General features: G+C 40.5%; 5 protein-coding genes across 12 annotated transcripts; 2 read left to right on the top strand and 3 right to left on the bottom strand.

The window, feature by feature from the left end:
• Window positions 1-197: 197 nt before the first annotated feature.
• Window positions 198-7,148, top strand: LOC135166777 (ATP-citrate synthase). 2 transcript variants are annotated; one of them, XM_064129338.1, is made up of 3 exons: window positions 198-435; window positions 2,933-6,109; window positions 6,259-7,148. In XM_064129338.1, the coding sequence occupies exons 2-3, from the start codon at window positions 2,947-2,949 to the stop codon at window positions 6,348-6,350; spliced, it is 3,255 nt and encodes a 1,084-aa protein (XP_063985408.1). In that variant the 5' UTR covers window positions 198-435; window positions 2,933-2,946; the 3' UTR covers window positions 6,351-7,148. The 2 variants fall into 2 exon arrangements, with proteins under 2 accessions (XP_063985408.1, XP_063985409.1); XM_064129339.1 differs by lacking the exon at window positions 198-435 and adding an exon at window positions 2,370-2,549.
• On the bottom strand, window positions 6,258-10,694 carry LOC135166781 (KAT8 regulatory NSL complex subunit 3). Its single transcript, XM_064129348.1, has 3 exons — window positions 10,247-10,694; window positions 8,310-10,183; window positions 6,258-7,947 (listed from the first exon to the last, which is right to left on the bottom strand). The coding sequence occupies exons 1-3, from the start codon at window positions 10,489-10,491 to the stop codon at window positions 7,352-7,354; spliced, it is 2,715 nt and encodes a 904-aa protein (XP_063985418.1). The 5' UTR covers window positions 10,492-10,694; the 3' UTR covers window positions 6,258-7,351.
• LOC135166808 (small ribosomal subunit protein uS13) lies at window positions 10,671-12,241 on the top strand. Its single transcript, XM_064129433.1, has 4 exons — window positions 10,671-10,794; window positions 11,278-11,463; window positions 11,611-11,712; window positions 12,026-12,241. The coding sequence occupies exons 1-4, from the start codon at window positions 10,792-10,794 to the stop codon at window positions 12,191-12,193; spliced, it is 459 nt and encodes a 152-aa protein (XP_063985503.1). The 5' UTR covers window positions 10,671-10,791; the 3' UTR covers window positions 12,194-12,241.
• On the bottom strand, window positions 12,027-17,981 carry LOC135166798 (endophilin-B1). Of its 7 annotated transcripts, none has more exons than XM_064129407.1 (9): window positions 17,822-17,981; window positions 16,504-16,645; window positions 16,295-16,423; window positions 16,005-16,167; window positions 15,863-15,926; window positions 15,537-15,572; window positions 15,210-15,400; window positions 13,447-13,579; window positions 12,027-12,697 (listed from the first exon to the last, which is right to left on the bottom strand). In XM_064129407.1, the coding sequence occupies exons 1-9, from the start codon at window positions 17,885-17,887 to the stop codon at window positions 12,587-12,589; spliced, it is 1,035 nt and encodes a 344-aa protein (XP_063985477.1). In that variant the 5' UTR covers window positions 17,888-17,981; the 3' UTR covers window positions 12,027-12,586. The 7 variants fall into 7 exon arrangements, with proteins under 7 accessions (XP_063985477.1, XP_063985478.1, XP_063985479.1 ...); XM_064129408.1 differs by lacking the exon at window positions 17,822-17,981 and adding an exon at window positions 17,227-17,436; XM_064129409.1 differs by lacking the exon at window positions 15,537-15,572.
• Window positions 17,982-18,203: 222 nt separating this feature from the next.
• Window positions 18,204-20,260, bottom strand: LOC135166804 (dolichyldiphosphatase 1-like). Its single transcript, XM_064129424.1, has 5 exons — window positions 19,899-20,260; window positions 19,576-19,676; window positions 19,309-19,487; window positions 19,002-19,229; window positions 18,204-18,923 (listed from the first exon to the last, which is right to left on the bottom strand). The coding sequence occupies exons 1-5, from the start codon at window positions 20,014-20,016 to the stop codon at window positions 18,794-18,796; spliced, it is 756 nt and encodes a 251-aa protein (XP_063985494.1). The 5' UTR covers window positions 20,017-20,260; the 3' UTR covers window positions 18,204-18,793.
• Between the last annotated feature and the right edge of the window lie 112 nt (window positions 20,261-20,372).

The raw sequence follows: 20,372 nt of genomic DNA, 5'->3' as shown, positions 1-20,372 counted from the left end.
AGAAACAGGAAATATGGAGAGGTTAGAAAATCGCCCGCGTTTTTTGAATTCTAAAATGCACTCTCGTGATACGCTCTCTGTTGATCACAAACTGAATTGGGAAGCGAAAACTGCAGTCGGCCATTAAGGCGGCTTTCTCCCACAGTCTTACATATATATCGTGGTTGTGACGCGGAACTAGAGCTCACAAGCTTCACCTATAGTTCATTCTCTCGTTTCCTCTCACACTCCCATATTTATGCAAGTATCAGTGCAATTCGCGCGTGCGTTGGTGTAAGTTTGCAGTGCTGTGAGACACGTTAAACATCGGAGTCTTATTTTTCGCCACAATAAACCCGCAATTGCAATAAGTACTCCAACTGGAGTCACTGCCCAAACGGAAAAGTGCCGAGTAGTGGTGACAACAATCGCCTTCATTTTTCATTGCCAGTTGAGGTGAGTTGTACTCCAAAAGGCATACGGAAAGCGGTTAATTATTCTGTTTCTTGTTTCGTGGGGGCGAATGCTGAAAAAAATGGTGATTCGGAATGGGATTTAGGGGGTAGTGGACAGGGAAACGCATCGCTTGAAACGATTTTCACTACAATGCCTCTCAACTGAGGAATTCCACAACCTGGGACAGGTGGAAAATGCGTATTGTCAGAGGGTTCTTTGGTTTTCTTGCTGGGAACAACATAACCTCATTTTCACACTATCGATTGGTACATGAATAAGAATAGGAATGCACGTCATTGCATCGTTGATATCTCCTGAACGAATGACGGAATTTTTATAACTCAGAGCTCTTTTTTTTCGGGGCAAGTCTAACTTCAGAATAAAAAAAAAATTGATTTTCACTCTGCCCATACTAAGTTATAAGCAATTGAAACTGCCCCATTTTTGGTAATTTATTTGACGTCCGTTCGTTTCTTCTTGTTAACTATTTTATTGACATAATTCATCAAGAAATGAAGCAGAATATCACTCCAACATAAATTTCTTCATTTATTCCTTCATTTTTTTCTTATATTCATTTTTCTCAAGGACGGACTCAATGAAATGATTATCATCAATAATCATAAAATAATCACACAGGAGTCACTCATTACTCATGTACATTGTAATTATTAAATCTTTTGAAAGCAATGTGACATCACGCCAGGGAATGCGCAAGCACTTATTATCACACGAAAATAAATAATTCTATGCACTCTCGATCCTTTGACAATATCATAGAACACAGATAGTTGCTCTACGTGTCGCGATCAAGGGTCAAGGGCAGCGGCTTTTTTTTTCTCATTCGTGACTTTATTTTTGTAGATTTACATAAGAAATTCTATTTTTGTGGTCAAAGCCTAATGAGAGTAAATTGTTCCCAAAATTAAGTAAAAGACATTTGCATATAACAGAAGATTTTCTCAACTTAGGAGAAAAATTGATTAGGTGAAAGGAAAATTATTCTTGAATTTTTATTTACGTAGTAAGAGTTAATAAAGCATTCCGAAGAAAAAAAATGAAAACTGTTGCAGTATTTAATTTAATATTCGACCATATTGTTTAAAGTGCCCGATTATTTTTCTCTTGTACCTCAGAATTTGTTCTCTTTTCCTATTTTTACACGGGCATTAGTTATTTTTTACCGTTATATAAATCTCTGAACTTCGATCTGCAGATGCTATCCTGGATTTGCTTGTCAGGATCACGGAGATATCCAGCACAAGGTTTTTAAACACCTCAAGAATCCAAAGCGAACAGGAAATCGATGGCGTCTATTGAACGCGTGTTGAACATATGAATAATACGCGGATTACGCGTTCTGAATTATAATTTATAATCACGTCATACGTTGTTGGGTTTGACGATATTATTGACTCATTTATTCTTCACGATTGAGGGAGGATTTCTCATGTAAAGTAAATGCACTTATAAAATTAAATAAAAATCATCGTTTGGAAGAGCTCGATTCAGTTCCTCAATATTTTAAGCAATTTATCTACTTTTTCTATGTAAATAATAAATAAATGTCAATAAATTCATGTTTAAATTCAAATAAAATTATTAAAAATCGAGGCTAATGCTAAGCGGTCGCATTCACTCCTGGCAATCAACTCCATCAGCAGCATTTGTCTTCTTCTCTTTGTTTTATCAATTTTTCACCATCAAAAAGAAAATAACAACTGGAAAAAGAAATCGTTCGATTATTCTTATCGTAGTACGTTCTGAACCGCCAGCGGACTATCGCCTCATGGGCTTAATGAAAAAGTATTGCACGAGGCAATGAGAAAAGTGGGGTCGCAGGAATGGGAGAAGGGGAAAAAGTCAAGTTACGAGAAATCATACGATATCTCGCCACCATTGTGTGTCGCATACTGTCCAATGTTTTTATTAAGTCGGCTGTGGGACAAATGATTAAGCTGAGCCCCTGGAACGTCTGCTAGTAGTTGATCGCCGAGTGTCCATGATACCGGACCTATTAGATTTAGTTTTTCAGGGATTTTTGTGACTGGTGATCACAGGGAATCGGTTCGATCCATCGCGCCTCAAGAGTCTTGAATTATTTTCTCTATTGTGTGAGTAAATCGAGGGTGATTTATCAATTAAATAGAAGAACATTTTTTAAAAAGTTATTTTGATAGTTGCCGTTCGAAATTCTCGTCTACTTTCACCCAAAATTTTAAGGCGCGGAATGTGACCCAGCGACCGCCTAAATTTCCAATTCATCTCGACTTTCACGAGGAGAGAGGGAGGTGTGTGTGTGCCAGGAATGCCACTGATAGTCTTTTATCTGAAAGATATAGGGTCCGGCGTCCCTCGATAATCCCCCGGTTCCTACCTGGCCTTAGCACTGTCCCTAAGTTCGTTATCAGGGGCCCAAAAGTTTCTTTCTCATATATTCTCTTATTCATCCTATCACCGTTAGTTAGTAATAAATTGTAACATACCTATGTTACAGATAATTTCTAAAAAATGTCAGCAAAAGCGATTCGCGAAGCGACCGGCAAGGATTTGATAAACCGTAAGCTAGCGAACGGCACAAAGGCGGCGAAATGTCGTTTCGTCCAAATAGACGAAACCACCAACTGGAACACAGCGATCGCTGAAAACCCCTGGCTGTCCACTGAGAAACTAGTGGTCAAGCCAGATCAGCTGATCAAACGTCGCGGTAAACTAGGCCTGATCAACGTCAACGCCGATCTGCCATCAGTTCGTAACTGGATAAACGAACGTATGAACAAAGAGCAGAAAGTTGAGAAAGCAAGTGGCAAGCTAAAGACTTTCATTATTGAGCCCTTCGTCCCCCACAAGGCCGAGGAAGAGGCTTACGTCTGCATCTACTCTCACCGAACAGCTGATACAATCCTCTTCCATCACGAAGGGGGCGTCGATATCGGTGATGTTGACGCCAAGGCTCTTAAGCTCGACGTACCAGTGGGAAAAGAACTCCCAGACAAAGCGACAATAATCTCAAAACTCCTTCCCCACGTGGCTGAAGCTAAGAGGAACGACATTGCCACCTTCATCGAAGCTCTCTACAAACTCTACGTTGATCTCTACTTCACATACTTGGAGATAAACCCTCTGGTGGTAACGGACGACTACATTTACATCTTGGATTTAGCTGCCAAGTTAGACACAACAGCTGACTTTATCTGTCGTCCTGACTGGGGAGAAATCAGCTATCCACCTCCATTCGGCCGTGATGCCTATCCCGAGGAGGCGTACATCGCCGATCTTGACGCGAAATCGGGTGCCTCCCTGAAGCTAACGATTCTCAATCCTAACGGGAGGATCTGGACGATGGTAGCAGGTGGTGGTGCTTCAGTTATCTATTCAGACACAATCTGCGATTTGGGGGGTGCCTCAGAGCTCGCCAACTATGGCGAGTATTCCGGTGCTCCCAGTGAGCAGCAGACTTACGAATACGCCAAGACAATCCTTAGCCTGATGACAAAAGAGAAACATCCCGATGGAAAAGTCCTCATTATCGGTGGTGGAATAGCGAACTTTACGAATGTCGCAGCGACCTTCAAAGGAATTGTCAAGTCCCTCCAGGAATTTCAGCCAAAACTGGTGGAACACGATATCAGGATATTTGTAAGACGAGCTGGACCAAACTACCAGGAAGGCCTACGCATAATTCGAGAAGTCGGTCGTCGTCTGGCCCTTCCCGTTCACGTCTTCGGCCCTGAGACCCATATGACAGCGATCTGTGCAATGGCCATGGGAAAAAAACCTATTCCCGATCCAGAGGCGCAGGAATTCTCAACAGCGAATTTCTTGCTTCCCTCCGGGCAGGACGTGGGACCAACTTCACCCCTACCAACCCCACCACCTCCAGTTCAAAGGCCTACGGTAACGCAGGACTCAACTGATTCACCAACAACTCAACAACTCTTCAGCAATGGAACTCGTTCTATCATTTGGGGCATGCAGACAAGGGCAGTGCAGAGCATGCTGGACTTTGACTTCGTCTGTCGCAGGACTGTGCCATCAGTTGCTGCTATTGTCTATCCCTTCGTTGGTGATCATAAGCAGAAGTTCTACTGGGGACACAAGGAGGTTCTGATACCGGTTTACAAGCTGATGAAGGATGCTATGGGGAAGCATCCGGACGCTGATGTCATGGTAACGTTTGCCAGTCTGAGATCTGCCTACGAGAGTACTGTAGAGACCCTCCAGTTCCCCCAGATCAGGACGATAGCCATAATAGCCGAGGGAATACCTGAGAATATGACGAGAAAACTAATTCTCATGGCACACGAGAAGAAAGTTACCATCATCGGTCCAGCTACAGTGGGAGGTGTTAAGCCAGGATGTTTCAAGATTGGAAACACCGGTGGTATGATGGACAATATACTCCACAGCAAATTGTACAGACCGGGAAGTGTTGCGTACGTGTCGCGATCCGGTGGCATGTCCAACGAGCTCAACAACATCATCTCGAAAGCTTCCAATGGAGTGCTCGAGGGAGTCGCTATTGGGGGAGACAGGTATCCAGGTACCACTTTCATGGACCACATAATGAGGTACCAGAACAATCCTCAAGCCAAGTTGATCATCCTTCTAGGAGAGGTCGGGGGGATCGAAGAGTACGAGGTGTGCGGAGCACTCCAGTCTGGGAGAATTACTAAGCCCCTAGTTGCCTGGTGCATCGGCACCTGTGCAAGCATGTTCAAGTCAGAAGTACAGTTTGGACACGCTGGATCTATTGCTCACAGCAACATGGAGACAGCTTCAGCGAAGAACGAAGCTTTAAGAAAGGCCGGAGCACATGTGCCCGATAGCTTTGACACACTTGGGGATCTCATTGCATCTGTCTATGGCAAACTCGTGGAGAGTGGGAGCATTGTACCAGCACCAGAGGTACCTCCACCAACGGTACCGATGGACTACAACTGGGCAAGAGAGTTGGGACTCATCAGGAAGCCAGCGTCTTTTATGACGTCTATCTGTGACGAGAGGGGACAGGAGCTGCTTTACGCTGGGATGCCTGTTACAGAGGTTCTCAAACAAAATGTCGGCATTGGAGGAGTTGTCTCGCTGTTGTGGTTCCAGAGGTGCCTGCAGCCGACTTACTGCAAGTTTCTGGAGATGTCACTAATGCTCACAGCTGATCATGGACCTGCCGTCTCTGGGGCACACAACACCATTGTCTGTGCCAGGGCTGGCAAGGATCTGGTCAGCTCGCTTGTCTCTGGACTGCTCACCATTGGTGACAGGTTCGGGGGGGCTCTTGATGGCGCCGCACGCATGTTCTCGGAGGCTTATGATGCTGGTCTACATCCTCAAGAGTTTGTTAATAGCACGAGAAAGAAGGGACAGCTTATTATGGGAATTGGTCACAGGGTTAAGAGTATTAATAATCCCGATATGAGGGTCAAGCTCATCAAGGAGTATGTCTTGGAGAATTTCCCGGTTAAGCCCCTGGTGGAGTATGCCATGGAGGTGGAGAAGATCACTACCAGCAAGAAACCCAATCTTATTCTGAATGTTGATGGTATTGTTGCCTGCGCTTTTGTGGACATGCTAAGGCATTCTGGAATGTTTACGAGGGAGGAGGCTCAGGAATACATCGAGATCGGGGCGATCAACAGTTTATTTGTCCTGGGAAGGAGTATAGGATTTATTGGTGAGTTGTCTGGAAATTTCTGTGTCTTTCTGTAAAGTTATAGGTTGGAAAAAAAATCCAATACTTTCGGCAATTGATTCAAGACTTTGTGAAAAATTTGAGGTTAGATAACTGTTAGGTATGACAAAAATCTATTCTTCTTGTTCCAGGACATTATATGGATCAGAAACGATTGAAACAAGGCCTCTATCGACACCCATGGGACGACATCTCGTACGTCCTTCCCGAGCAGTACAATTGAACGAAAAAAAAATTGCAGGAAAAAAAATCAGTGCTACGAAATGTTGAGAATCATGTTCCATTGAATGCATAACACGTCCATTGCAATAACTAACCCAGATGATGTTAATACCGGCAATGCGGTCCCCCTGCAGTTCCAGAGAAATAGTGAATCAATGTTTTTGTCGAAGAAACCCTCCAGAAATTTTTGAAAGTTAATTAATTCACCGGTCAATTGATTTTGCGGGTGATTACGGAAATTATGAGGGTCTCATTGGACAGATAACGATTCAGACAAATTTTTGGAGGTATCACATTCCCTAGTTTGTACGATAAATTAGAGGATAACCAGATCAACGATTGCAGCACAAAGTTTCATGCAAAAAAATTTAGAAAAAGTACTGAAAAAATTATTTTTCAAAGTAAATAGAAAGTAATGAGAAATGAAATTGCACAATTGAAATTTCTTAAAAACGTAGAGATAAACGGGGAGGTTATGAGGTAAAATTATGTGCATTTGTATTATAATTTAAGGGTTGCGTCTAAATTCAATAGAACGAGGTAAATGAGTGAAATAGTTGTTTATTTTCATTGTTTATCTAGCTAATATACATGATTTTTATTACTGTTAGTCAAATGGTGAACCGTTCTCTGAAGGTTTTAATAAGACTCTTCTTTACGAGGTCGAATATTTTTTTCTTTTTTTTTTCATTAATTTTTAGGCATTCCGGTGGAATGAGCAATCTCACTTTTTCGAAAATTATGTTGATAGAACAAATGAACATGAATGATTGAACCTAATAAAATTTGAAGGAGTAAATTAGGTATTTTATTTTAGCCACCCGTTTTCAATGCTTACGGTGATATGGGCGAGATGAAAAGGAAGAGGGGATTCCTATTCATATGATGAATAGATCTAAGATGATTTGCGGTACCATTTATGAGAAATCAATCGTTTATTAAAAATTACATTAACCAACTCTTCATTTCCCACAATTTTCTACAGTGATAAATAGTTTGTCTTCAGTTTCGTTTATTCCTTGTTAGAACTATTTTGTCTGAATTATTGGACTTGATAATCGTATTTCTCTTGGCCAATATGATCTTCGTGTACTTGACAGGCTCGTTTGACGTGATGATTGGACCCTGATTGGGTGGATTCTGCATTGGAGCTCTGAGGACAATGGGACGATTGAAATTCTGGGATTTAGATCCATCCACTTTCGACGATGAATGTCCCACGGTTTTATTGCTCAGTAATACAACTTTGGTGGGCGTAGTTAGCTCATGCTTGGCATCCTGGAGTCTTGCGGTGTCTTTTAGACTCACTGGAGGGGGGGTTTTCTCCAGTGCTGACAGATTATCATCGTCTTTGGCAAATATTATGGGAATATCGAGAATACTTCCGAAATCCTCACCGAGATCTTTAGGTTCAGTCTTTTTCCAGGAATTATTCGATGCTGTTAGTGGTAGTTTTTTAACATTAGCACAACCAACTGTTAGTTTATTCGACATTGGAATTATTGTCATGGAATTGCCGTTCATCCTGGCTCCAGTTTGATTAGTACTATTGCTGACCTCGGGGTAGTCGCTGGATTCGTGGGCCATATTCTCCAGCGCTAAAAATTTATAATTAACATTTCATTTCATAACAAAAATGGAAAAGGAGCAGCATGACGCTCGGTGAGCCCGTTCCAAAGGGTTAATAATGCACTTCCGGAAACATTTTCAATGAAAAAAATTAATCTAAAAGATCCGTTGAATTTCTCCCTCCCACGTGACCCCCTTCAGAATGGAAGGATCGCCAGGGAAAAGGGGAAAAATAATAAACTCAAAATCCACGAAAAAACAAATTTATTTGTAAGTCAAAATTCAAAGATCACTGTTGACTTATGTCATCCTATTCTCCCGCAAACTATCACAAATACGTTTGAAAGTACGAAAACCTCCCTCGCGCGCTAAAATTGAAAACAACTCTAACCTGTACTCATGGCAGAAGTGGATGCCCTCTCCGCAGGATTGGTCTCAGCAGTGGAGGGCTTCCTGAGAGGTTCATTCCTCCCGTGGAGATCCTTCTTTACGGGAGCCCTGGCCACAGGTTTTCTAAGGTCCTCCTCATAGAATCCTTGAACTCCAGGCCCCCGCTGCCCGATAATCGCCCCCTCCTCCGCCATGAGGACACTCCTGCCTCCCTCCAAGGATTTTCTGACCTTCGTCAGACCGACGTCCACGGGTACCTTGTTAACAATCCCCTCCCCAGGTCCATGCCCAAATTTAATCGGTCCCACTGGTGCCAGACTAGCCATACCACCGATATTGAGAGTAATCCCTCCGTTTCCATTCCCCCCCTGCCCCTGTCCCGCGATCGTCAATAGTTTCGAATTGATCGATCCCCTTGGCTTGGCATTTCTCTTCCCATTATGCCCATTGCGCGACGACTTCGCCGCCCTTGGTACCGGCATCATAACTTGCATACCCGATGAATTCCCCGCGCTAGTCGGTGTCACAGGTCTCGATTTTTTTCCTACGATTTCACAGCTATCAACGGAACTGCTGGTAGAATTCTTCCTCTTCCTCGGTTCCTTTTTGATCGGTTTGCTGTCGTAGTTGATGTGAACATGTCTCAGGGGCAGCGGATGTGGCTGAAGAAGAATTCCCCCGATGAAATTGGCCATCTCATCCAGAATGCACCTGTCAACCATTCCCTGCGTGATGCCCTCCACATTCTTCTTTCTCGAGGATATCCTCAGGTGATCGTCAGCCGTTCCCACGACGATGAGACTGGTCTGCACCAGCATCCTCTCTCGGACTTCCTCAACGTCATCAGCCCTGACTGACGCCGCATTCTGCCCGATGACGAACATAACGGGGGACCTCACGTCCATGAGAATGTCGTCGGGGGTCGAGCGTTTACCCTCAGCTGTGCTGAAGGGAAATCCTAGACAGACAATCGCTGTGACATGCTCGATCTGTGAAATTTGGCAGGCGAATGCTGCACCTGTATTAAACCCGACGAAGATGAGTGGCCTCCCGGGACAGTCAGCCCTGATCTCCTGGATCTTGGCGCGTGTTGCTTGGACCAGCTGATCCATGCAGGAAATCATCGTCATCTTACTCGAGGTTAGACCGAAGTGAGGATTTATAGTGACGACTGTGCTGAGGGCGTTCAGTTGGGAGATCCACTTGAGCTGACGCGGGGAGAGTTGATTGGTGATGCCAGACGGTGGAATTATGAGAATAGGATTTCCCGGAAGCTTTTTGGGACGACAGGTATTGAGGGTTGTGGAAACTGGGTCCCACGGGCGCTTCAGGACTGATGTAAGGGTTTCCCAATTGATTGCGCCTCCCGATCGCGTTGGGATTGTCGATTGCGTCGAAATTATTTTGTCCACGAGCTGGGGGATTTTAGTGCGCAGGGTCTGTAGGATGTCCAGATAAATGGTCAGGAAGTCCCGTGGGAGATGGTCAAAGAGGAGAGCGTGGAGCCAGTGGATTAGCCGAGGATCGTAACCGGTTGACGCGAAAACGTGACGGAATCGCTTGGCGGAAGAATCTATGGACATTCGTCGGGAGATGGATTCGTTGCTTGAGGTGGTTTTCACAAGGCGTGAGAGGTGCTCTTCAGTGAGGATGCGAAGAACACGACTCCAAAGGCGTGTTTGAAGACCTGACCAAAAGGTCTTGTCGATTTTTTCCTCCCAATCTTCGAGGTAATCCGGACGTGCGAATGTTGCCAGTCGGTGACATTCCTCCATTTGATGGAGGGGCTTTATGAGATCGTAGGGTGGAGGTGGAGAGATAGGGGGTGGCGACGTCTGGACATCGATTTTGTCGGTGGGCTTTAGCTTTTTTTCGCTAAAAGAAGAGATGGGAGATATTTATTGAGATTTCCGTAACAACTGAAACGACCACACTCACCCCACAGAATCCCATCCCTTCGAGAAAAAAATCTTCTTCATAGGCTTGACATAAATGCTCTCTGGCTTCCAGTTCCATGCTCGAGCATAACAGTGATCTGTGAGGACCACGTTCAGCTCGTCATCAATATGCCCACCCAAAGACTGGAGGTACCTAGTCAATCGCTTCAGATTCCCTTCAAGTGTATCATTAGCCCCAGGGACAGCTTCACCACTTGATGGGTGCACAACTCTATCAGGATTCATGCCCAATAATGATGACTAATTAACACACGAAACTTCTCAATTCTCGACATGCATTTACTTTTTCACATGGGAATGTTCTGAAATTTTAATTCACAGCTTCGATCTTCAGAGAATTGATTGCAAAAGATTTACTATTTACGTATAGATGCGATTTTATAGCTTTTCACTTTCACAATTATTTACAGGTTATGTTCGTAGCTTTTTTTTTAGTATGGCTCAGTTTTCATGTAGCGACAAGGACTTCAAGCCGAGAGTGGAACTGCAGCTCGAGATTCTTTCGCTCGTGGATAGCCTACGAAAATGGTGAGTGTGATATTTTACTCATCAAATAATCCGAAAACATCGGGAAAATTGGATCAATTGTCTGTGTTTTGATTGTGCCCCGTAGAAAATCGACATTTTTATTTTTCGTTAAAATAAATATTTATTTTTTGTGGCGGAATTTTTTTTTATCATGGCAAGGTTATCCTTCGTGATATTTCCGACAAATTTGATTGACGGTTCAGATCTTTTTAAAGTTTTGAGGAGTGACAATGAGTGGGCTCAAAGAATTGAGAGGTCGATTAATTGTCAGAGAATCATTTTATCTCCAAAAAAAGGGGCATGATCATTGTCGTTAAGACATGACAATTCTGATTGAGGTTAGGTTCTCTCAAATGTCTCATCTTATTACCGCGTCATGATGAGAGCTAATTTCAATTAATCATTCTTATTTTAAAGCACGAAAACAATTGTCAGACATTAAGAATGAAATATTTCATGGAGACTGTTTTGATGAAATTCTAGGCACTCGTCATTCCAGAGAAGTTCCAACACATTCTTCGTGTCCTGGGCACGAATATCGATGGTAATAGAAAAGTCATGTTCGCCATGACTGCCATCAAGGGAGTAGGAAGACGTTATGCCAATATCGTCCTCAAGAAGGCTGATATCGATCTTGATAAACGCGCTGGAGAGTGCTCCGAGGAAGAGGTAGACCTTCATTCATTTTAAATCGATCAATTTATTCAACCAATTTTCGGATGAAATTCACTTTAAAAAAATTAATTTCGCATTTTTTAAATTTATTCATTTGTATTTGTTCACCTACATTTAATCGATTATTTTTTACGCCAATAGGTCGAGAAAATTGTGACCATTATGGCCAACCCCAGGCAGTACAAAATTCCAGATTGGTTCCTCAACAGACAAAAGGATATTGTTGATGGCAAATACTCCCAGGTGTGTACTCAGTTTATCAATTCAATTAAAAAGTCAAATAAACACTATGACATATCTATGGCAGAAATCACGACCGATAGAATTTATTAATCCATTTTTTCCATTGGCTGGTAGTTTCTGCTAGATAAACAGCTGTTTGATTGATATTTAAATTGCCAAATCGAATTGGATTGGTAATTTTCCATCTGACAAGCCACAGTTTTATTATTATTTCCATTTCACATGTTTTAATTGAACATTCTCTCTAAATACGTTGCGAAAAGAGGTCAGCATGTACTCAACAACATAATGAACTTGTTTTTTCGCTCTACAGCTGACGAGCGCCAACTTGGACTCCAAACTTCGTGAAGATTTGGAGAGAATGAAGAAGATCCGTGCACACAGAGGACTCCGTCACTACTGGGGCCTTCGCGTACGTGGTCAGCACACCAAAACCACTGGCAGACGTGGTCGCACTGTCGGTGTATCCAAGAAGAAGTAATTTCCTCGATTATTGTATGTCAATAAATTTTTGAAACATCTCACAAAACTTCACCTCTCGTCATTCCACTTCGAGAAAAAACTATATTTTCACTCAACAATTTATTTATTTATCATTCATATACACAAGCTGAGGAACTAATGGATTCGCTGTGACGAATACCTGAGTATACTGATTTTTTATTTCGCAAATAATTTTTTAGACGATTTTCCAAACTCCAATCGATAAATCTTTGTTTCTTGAGGAATCGAGTTCGATAATTTATTTTAACTTATTACTTATACGAAGTTGCTTCAATTTCCGAGAACTTGGAGAGTATTAATAATATTGCACACCTGCCACAGATCATTTGTACTTAATTATTGTGAACATAGTTTCGATTCAATTGTTTCACTAATTCAATGTGATTCGTTCGATAAAAACTCGAGGAACTTTTCCTTTTTCAATTCCCCTGAAGCCCATGAAATAGTCCTCGTCACCTGATATTTCACTAACTGAGATTACCTGGAAGACGAATTTTTTATTAGTTTTAGAAACTTCAGTCAGCTCAGAGTCAGAACATTTTTTTCGAGAAAAAAACAATCCAACAATTACTTTTTTCAAGTCTTCGATTCGATTCTCCTCATGTCTGTATAAAAAAATTGCAAAATATTGGGTTAGGTTGGTCATGCATTAGGGAGTAATAAAATAAACAAAATGAGAAATAAATACTCAACTTTATTGAAACATTGAGAAATAATGATCTATAAAAGTGTGCAAGAAAACGTACAACAATGAATGGGCTTAAAAATATTCTATACTATCGTGACGGATCCATAGAATGTCAACAAGTATTTACAGATAATTAATCAAGCTGGCTTCGTTTGCATCAGCATTACTCCAACGACAATTGTTGCTTTGGAGGAAAATACAACTTAATATATAGTGGACGTTCATTACATATTATTAATTTTTATCATATGCAAGAGAATATTATCGTCTGTACTAGAGTGTGAAAATCATTTTAGAATACTTTCGTGATAGGTTCAGTTTAAATTTTGAATTAAGAATGTAAATTGGAATTGTATTCGACTCTTCACAATAGTTGGTGTCACGACTTCACAACTGAATGATATTGTTCTAACATAGAGATATGAGGACATAACCTCAAATTATTATACATGATTTGTCATGCTCGCATGCAAGGACTCGAGTCAGTGTTGGTGTCCAATTTTGTCGGAATCTCAAGTCTTTCAGATCTCGAATTTTGTTACCTCGTCTCGGGTGAGGTTAAGTTCACTCGCGTCCCTAGCCTCGTAATCACAGAGTACTCGGGCCCGGTCCACCTCACTGTCGACCTGCTCTGGAGTTTGTTGACCGACCGGGTGATACGAACTCCCTGTCAAACTGATAATTGAATCCACATGAATAATTTTGAGGTTAGTACATTGATGATGTCCCAAATCACAAATTATCTCAAATTTTTAGTTAGTTTTATATTGAGAATTCGTGGAACTCCTGAAGGAAAATATCAACAAATTTGCATGAACTTATCTCTCATGAAATTATGTGTGAGTAAATTGCAATCACAACAAACAAATTAACAACGAAATGAAGTGTGAGAAGAAGCACTACAGTCACATTGAGACAGGAAGATAAGGATACAGCAATAATTTATCAACAAGAACAATGCTTTTTTTATTGGCAATGAAAAGTAGATCATTTTTATCATAAGACAATAATAGAGCAAACAGCGCTGATTTCCATGCTCTCCAAATACCTTTCGATATTCTTCATCACAAATACATCATAGATTCCCTCACAAAGCTCTAGAATAAGGAAACAGCTGAAAGACCGTTGAGAAATACCGATTCGACATTCTTAAGAAAAACTAGAGTTTAACGATTTTTTTAAAGAAGGAAAGTCAACAAGAGTGAACTAGAATTATTGAAGTATCGTTGATTGAATTCAATTAAATAGTAATGGCAATAACACTAGGTGCCGGGCAAAATCAACACCAGAATTCAATAGATCATACTTTTCAATTTAAATTTTGGTTATGTTGGGCTCGAAGGTAGCAGTAACGTAACTTGATTCAGTCAATTGCGGATGTATCGGAGAGTTATGAGTCTCGGTCGATGTTGGGGTTAGCTCGGCGATCTCTTCACTGTTGACACGGAGCAGGGGACTCGGTTGACGGGCCCTACAATACCCCCATGCCCCATGGAAAAAGAGAAATCCAGGCAAGAAATAGAGAATGAGAATTTGAATAGTCTGGTATGATCTAGTCACTATTCATCAACAAGCAATTGATGCTGATGTATCTGAAGCAAACTGAGTGGAATTTTCGTGAATATTTATTCATCATATTTTAGAAAATTCCGCTCCTCTACGTTTATCACAGCTGATGCTCAAGTTTCAATAGATGTGGAGAGCAGATTCATCAATGAGTAATGATGCTGTGTATGCTTTAAATATAACAGTACATCAATCTACTCTAAGCCTTCACGCCAAGCATTCGTTTTGACATTCAATATGATTTTTTCTAGAGAGTTGAGAAAAAAATAATTATCAAATATTCATTTGCATTAATGCTATGTAATGTAATGTTAAATTTATTGTCGGAGGTCATTCAAGATAAAACAATAAATATCTTTCTCTAGTAAATGGATATTTAGATTTTTTTCTCTCACTGAGGCTCATTACTTAGATCTTTTTATGTTCAACATCAGCAGACATTACTCACTCATATCACCATTCTATGGTGGGATAGCTATGCAGAAAACCAGAGACAAATTGGTAAATTATGAAGCTAAGTGCAGCTTTACGTGATGAGATTTACAAATTGTTGATTCAAGACGATTTACAATTGAAAGAGAAGCCATTGAATGGTGTCAAGGAGAAGAGGAATTGTCAATGGAATATTTACAAAATAAATGCATCGAGATATTTATTCAACGTGAAATATTATTTAACGAGGTGATGGAATTTCTCTTCACTCTGACACAACTCCGGAATATTCTCTAGCAGTACATACCCAGCCAATTCTCGTTGCAGCTCCTGCATGGTGGCATGACATTGAGCATAATGTCGAGCCTGTGCCTCTGCGAACTCGTGGAGACAACGTAAATGGCCGGCCTGAGAGCTCGATACACCTTCCAGGAGTAGTTTTGTTATTTCCGCTTGTCTATCGAATTCAGACTGGGCTATCCTCAACTCCCTCTCTGCCTGAGTGTAAAAAACAAATGAAAACATTCGTGTTATTCGTCGGAGTGATGAATTGTCCACCATTTATTGATATCAAAACATGACAGTTAAATTCTCATGAGTGCAACTGTTTTTTTTTTCTTCTCTTTGACAATACCTGATCCAGCAACACTTCGGGTGACACTCCTGAATCCTGTTTGTGTTAGGAATGCAGCAATGAGGGAGAGAAACCCAGTGATAATGTACGAAGACATTTAAAGCCACAAAGATTTAATGTTGAAATGGTAAAACGTTAACACAAAAATCCATTTTGTCATTAAGCTTAGAAATTTCTAAGTTGTTACGAAAAATGTTTATCAAGACATCGTCCTCAAGACAATTAAAATATTCGGAATATCTGAACGATGTGTTGGATTGTACCACTTCCTAATTGAATATATCGCTTCCACGATTGAATGGAGATAAAAATTTCAAGAAACTTACACTCTGCTGCCCCAGCATGCTCCTCGCTTTCCTCACTCGGTTTTTGCAGGCATCCAAGTCGAGACTGCAGTTGACAAAAATAAAACGAGTCGTCAGTGAGGATTTTTCTCGTATTAAAGCTGACTTTGAGGTTAGTTTTTACCGTTTTGTCTCGAGAATTGCCATTTCTTTGCTTATTGTCTTCATTTCACCGTCGAGAAATTTACGAAGGGGTTGAATGTAACAATTAGCTGCTGTACCGATAAAGTCACGCTCTATCTGCCCCAATTTCTGTTGACATTGACCGACTTTTATGAGTGCTGCGCCTGAATTCAGAATTTATTGCGGTATTATATATTAGAGAACATTTCTATTGAGAAAAATGTGCTGATAACCTGGAATTTTTCAACATTTCGCGGATTTTTTTGTAAATGTAGAAATAATTCAATATACCATATGCTATTCCTGGTCCAAATTCATTTCCAGCTTCTATCATGTCCGCCCCAACGTACTCCAGATTGCTTAATCTATTAGGCTTCTTCTTGTCGATTTTTTCATAAAAAAAATCCTCGATTCTGTTTCCTGAGAGCATTGACGTAGAAAATTGTTAAATACTACAGGAACAAATCATTTGTAACAATAAACAATGTGGATGACAGTACCCGGGTTTGGAGTCAACATTGCCTCCATATTTCTGAGTATTTTCTCCGTCCATGTCTTCGTCATATTGGCCCTGTCGGCCAAGTGTTCGAAGTGAGCATCGAGTTCAGTTTTTTCGGAGGTTCCGAGGGTCTCCTCTGTCAGCTAAAATAAAGGGTATCAGTCCATAAACTTAGCGGTAAAGCGTTTAAATGCTGTAGTTCTAAGGTTCTGTGATTTAAACTACACACAGTCCTGACGAACAAGAAATTTTAATTCAGCTCATTTAACGATGATTAATCAACCGCGAGAGCTAAATCTAATCCCACATTCCTACAGTTCATGAGTCACATCTCCCCCATGCCCCCCTCGTTTATCAATTAATTTACCAAAACCAATAATGGGAAGAAAACATGAAGGATCCTTGAGGAATACCTCCACAATGAGCAGCACGTTTTGTACTCTACAGGCACGTTATTTCCTGTCTCAAAACAATAGACTCTGTTTCTCATGTTATTGCTCAACGAGGGACTCATTTCACCACTGCACCAGGTCTTATGCAGGGTAAAACGAGTCCCAGAAATGAATCATCCCCATTAAAAAAGGAATTCGAATAGAAGTTATCGAAATGACAAATCATAGACTGGGCGGTGCAATTAGCATAAGTACGCTCAAACCATGGACTAAAAATCTTTCATACAAAGGAGATAATTAAGATCCTGGGAGGTTAAGATTGCAGGGATTACCTGGACCACTCGACTCAGGGCTGCACCAGCGTCTTTCACCAGTTTTTTAACGTTAAAGTCCATAACTCCAGGGTTTATTCCACACGATTAAAAATGAATAACAACTCCTTAGGGCGATAATGCACTTGATATTGACTTGAACTAATTATGTTATTTCTTCGAGCTGCCTTTATGACTGGCTCTATCGATCTTGAAGATTGCTCCTGTCAACCAGCAGCTGGCGCTGATTGTCGCGAGGAGCGGAAGGGGGTAGGTTAAGGCATAAGGGGGCAATTCAGGGTTTTCGAAAAAGTTGTACTGATGATGAATTTGCAGGAAAGATACTTCATTTTTATCGAAAGTAAAATGAAGCACGATGAGGTGAACAAAATGGGACAAATGAGACTGGCGAAAAATTGGTAGTATGGTGAAACCACTCGTCAAATTTTCACGAATATTTGTAAATAGTAGTAAAGAGCAGAAGCTGATTTCATTGCAGTTCAATAGTTGGTTTTTTATTCAATAAATGCTCATTTCAACAGCAAATATTCATTGATTCCAGAGACTATTGAAAATTGTGCTGAATTCGTGTGTGTTACATATCGTATTTATTTACCTGAACAACTCTGTTGAATGCCGTCCTAACACCATCCTTGACTAGTTTCTTCATATTAAAATCCATGACTAAAAATAATTCTTTCAATCCGGGGATGGAGTGCTTACTGAGGCCCGGAAAAATTCACTACATAAATTTTGTCTTATCGATCACCGTGTTCCTGAGGGTGAAAATCAAGGTAAGAACACCTTTGCGTCTGCGTGTTTGGCGAAAGGTCTAGTACCGCGAAATCGGGACTGAAAAATTGATCAAAATGTACTTCAATATTTGAAATTATTTTTCCCAATATTTTTCGCTGACAATGTAATTGGCGAATCGAAAAGAGAAACCTGGATGTCCTGGGAAATCGTGGGGAAAATTAATTTTAGACAAAAAAATAATCTTCAGGTCTCGTTTTCTGTAATGGCTCATTCATCTTTATTTGTCAGTATCAAATCAATCAATCAGTTGTAAAAAGAACATATTCACCCTGAAGGCAAACAGTCGATCCTGGGGCACTGACCTCAATAGTTGAAGGGCAGTTATTACCAAAATGGGAATAATCATCACAATTTATTTATAGCATTAAACAACGTGAGGCTATTTTGATTCTTTAACTCAATGGAATGATTCTATTTTCACTATCGAAGCATTACTATTCGTATAAAATATTCATCAAACTTTTCAGATCAGGGAAAAAGGAATATTGTTCGCCTTCATGCATAATTTACAAAATTTTCCCCTGGTAACAAACGATCGATGCAGTATAAAAAAATTACAAGAATTATCAACGATTAGATCTAGACAATGATTGAAAAAACGTGCGCACCCATTTTAATGGCTCAAGATAGAAAAAAAATTAAGGAGTGAGAGAACTGTCTAATGATTGTTCAGTGGAAAAACAGAGTGATTGAAACAAGGTTCAGTCAAATCAAATAGATGTATGAAAGTAATTTTTTATTTGGTATCAGACCATTGCGAGACCATTAGACGTCATTGAGACTTCATGGAGACGAGCTTTCGCGATCTGGCTCGTGTTTCCGTCCGGATATTCGTGTATTCGAACCACAAGACGTTTGGAATTAGAGTTGTGTCACGCAGAAGCAAGTATTCGGATGTTTTCCTGTGATATTCGTGAACAAATCATTTTTAAATAATTAAACATAAAAATAAATTATCTTCAATGTTATTTCCAATTTACCATGTCACCATAACAGGAAAATAAGGTGTGAAGACTAGATGAATAATGGAGAACCAAACGACCCCCATGGTAATACCAATCACCATTCCCCACAGGACTTGTGAAATAGTATGATAATGGAGGTAAATTCTACTGTAGGTGACGAGAGATGCTACAGACAAACATCCCCCTATTATTGTCCATCTCCAGAACTTTTCAGAGACTGTACTATTGCTGTTGTGATGCATCCTGTTGAAGAAAAAAAATGATTTGACAATTAAAATCGTGAAAAAATGATCAAAATTATCAGGTGAATGTCAGTCATCACCTGATACACACAAACGCTGTTGTGTATGCTGCGAAAAACCACATGAACTGGGCATGAGCTGAGGGCATGCCATATTCAACATACACCACGTCTCGTCTCATTGGTCTTGGTTCTTTTATCGTATGCTTCAGAATTAATCCAACGACGTCGTTAATTAAAATACCGATGAAATAGAAAATCTGAAATTCGTTGGCGATTATGCGTGATATGAAGTGAGTTATTGCAAATCCACGGGACTAAAATGCAGTGAGTGAATTGTTTTCTTACTGTATGTAAATCCCTCCTGAACAGGATAAGTGTGATAAAGCCAGCAATAATAGCGAATGGCATCAGACTTATGAGCGCCAAAAAAAGCCCTACCAGGTCTCCTAAAAGCAAAGATATACCAAAATGATGAATTAAACCCTAAAATCAGTAGTAAATTTCACATGAAACTGTCAGGATAATTCTAAAATACTGAAAAAATAGACGAGTGATCGTTACTTTCTCATCTCAGTACACAATAAACAACTTGTTCATACTCGAGTTGAATTCGTGAATTTACAAAAAAATAATGGATTAAAACGCGAATTAAGTGATTAATCAATAACCTTTGGGGTACTCGACAAGTGTCAGTGACAATGGTATCCATTTTGCACTGTGAATGTTATTGTTGTTTATTAAATTCTCCTGAATACTGTCAATAAACTTATCCTCGTGTGACGCCATATTGTGCGTCAAGTCGATATGCGCGCCTTGTGATCAAAGTCTATGTGCGCATGCGTGTGTTCCTGACGCTCTAACCTTTGTAACAACATGTGTACACACTGTACATGCCGTTTCGGTATATAGACACCCGGTTTTCATGTCACCACATGGCATTTTTTTCAATAATAATTACTTGTGAAAAGTCGAAGATTCAAAGATAGCGAAATGACTTATCACGAATGATATAGTGACTTGAGCCGACCTAACCTAACCTTGATGTGGTCCTCAGCCAATGGAGGACCGCAATGTACCGGCTGGGGGTCGTAAAGGGGAAAACTAACTAATGTATATCATTGTATATCGTTAATACATCATTG

This window comes from Diachasmimorpha longicaudata, chromosome 10 (assembly GCF_034640455.1).
Source record: "Diachasmimorpha longicaudata isolate KC_UGA_2023 chromosome 10, iyDiaLong2, whole genome shotgun sequence".
Lineage (NCBI taxonomy): Eukaryota > Metazoa > Arthropoda > Insecta > Hymenoptera > Braconidae > Diachasmimorpha > Diachasmimorpha longicaudata.
The sequence above is the reverse complement of the archived record's forward strand: the minus strand, read 5'-3'. Positions and strand labels throughout refer to the sequence as shown.

Bases quoted from the DNA above. Each gene is read 5' to 3' on its own strand.
- LOC135166798 (XM_064129407.1), bottom strand. From the start codon at position 17,887: ATGGATTTTAATATGAAGAAACTAGTCAAGGATGGTGTTAGGACGGCA. The intron at 15,573-15,862 runs GTAAGTTTCTTG...TAACACAAACAG, and splicing joins GCATGCTGGGGCAGCAGAGT to GATTCAGGAGTGTCACCCGA. The intron at 13,580-15,209 runs GTATGTACTGCT...TTCAATTATCAG, and splicing joins CTGCAACGAGAATTGGCTGG to TTTGACAGGGAGTTCGTATC.
- LOC135166804 (XM_064129424.1), bottom strand. From the start codon at position 20,016: ATGGCGTCACACGAGGATAAGTTTATTGACAGTATTCAGGAGAATTTA. The intron at 19,677-19,898 runs GTTATTGATTAA...CTTTGCTTTTAG, and splicing joins ACTTGTCGAGTACCCCAAAG to GAGACCTGGTAGGGCTTTTT. The intron at 18,924-19,001 runs GTAAATTGGAAA...CGAATATCACAG, and splicing joins TTTCCTGTTATGGTGACATG to GAAAACATCCGAATACTTGC.
- LOC135166808 (XM_064129433.1), top strand. The intron at 11,464-11,610 runs GTAGACCTTCAT...TTACGCCAATAG, and splicing joins GAGAGTGCTCCGAGGAAGAG to GTCGAGAAAATTGTGACCAT. The intron at 11,713-12,025 runs GTGTGTACTCAG...TTCGCTCTACAG, and splicing joins TTGATGGCAAATACTCCCAG to CTGACGAGCGCCAACTTGGA.
- LOC135166781 (XM_064129348.1), bottom strand. From the start codon at position 10,491: ATGAATCCTGATAGAGTTGTGCACCCATCAAGTGGTGAAGCTGTCCCT. The intron at 10,184-10,246 runs GTGAGTGTGGTC...CTCTTCTTTTAG, and splicing joins AAGGGATGGGATTCTGTGGG to CGAAAAAAAGCTAAAGCCCA. The intron at 7,948-8,309 runs GTTAGAGTTGTT...ATAAATTTTTAG, and splicing joins CACTTCTGCCATGAGTACAG to CGCTGGAGAATATGGCCCAC.
- LOC135166777 (XM_064129338.1), top strand. From the start codon at position 2,947: ATGTCAGCAAAAGCGATTCGCGAAGCGACCGGCAAGGATTTGATAAAC. The intron at 6,110-6,258 runs GTGAGTTGTCTG...TTCTTGTTCCAG, and splicing joins AAGGAGTATAGGATTTATTG to GACATTATATGGATCAGAAA.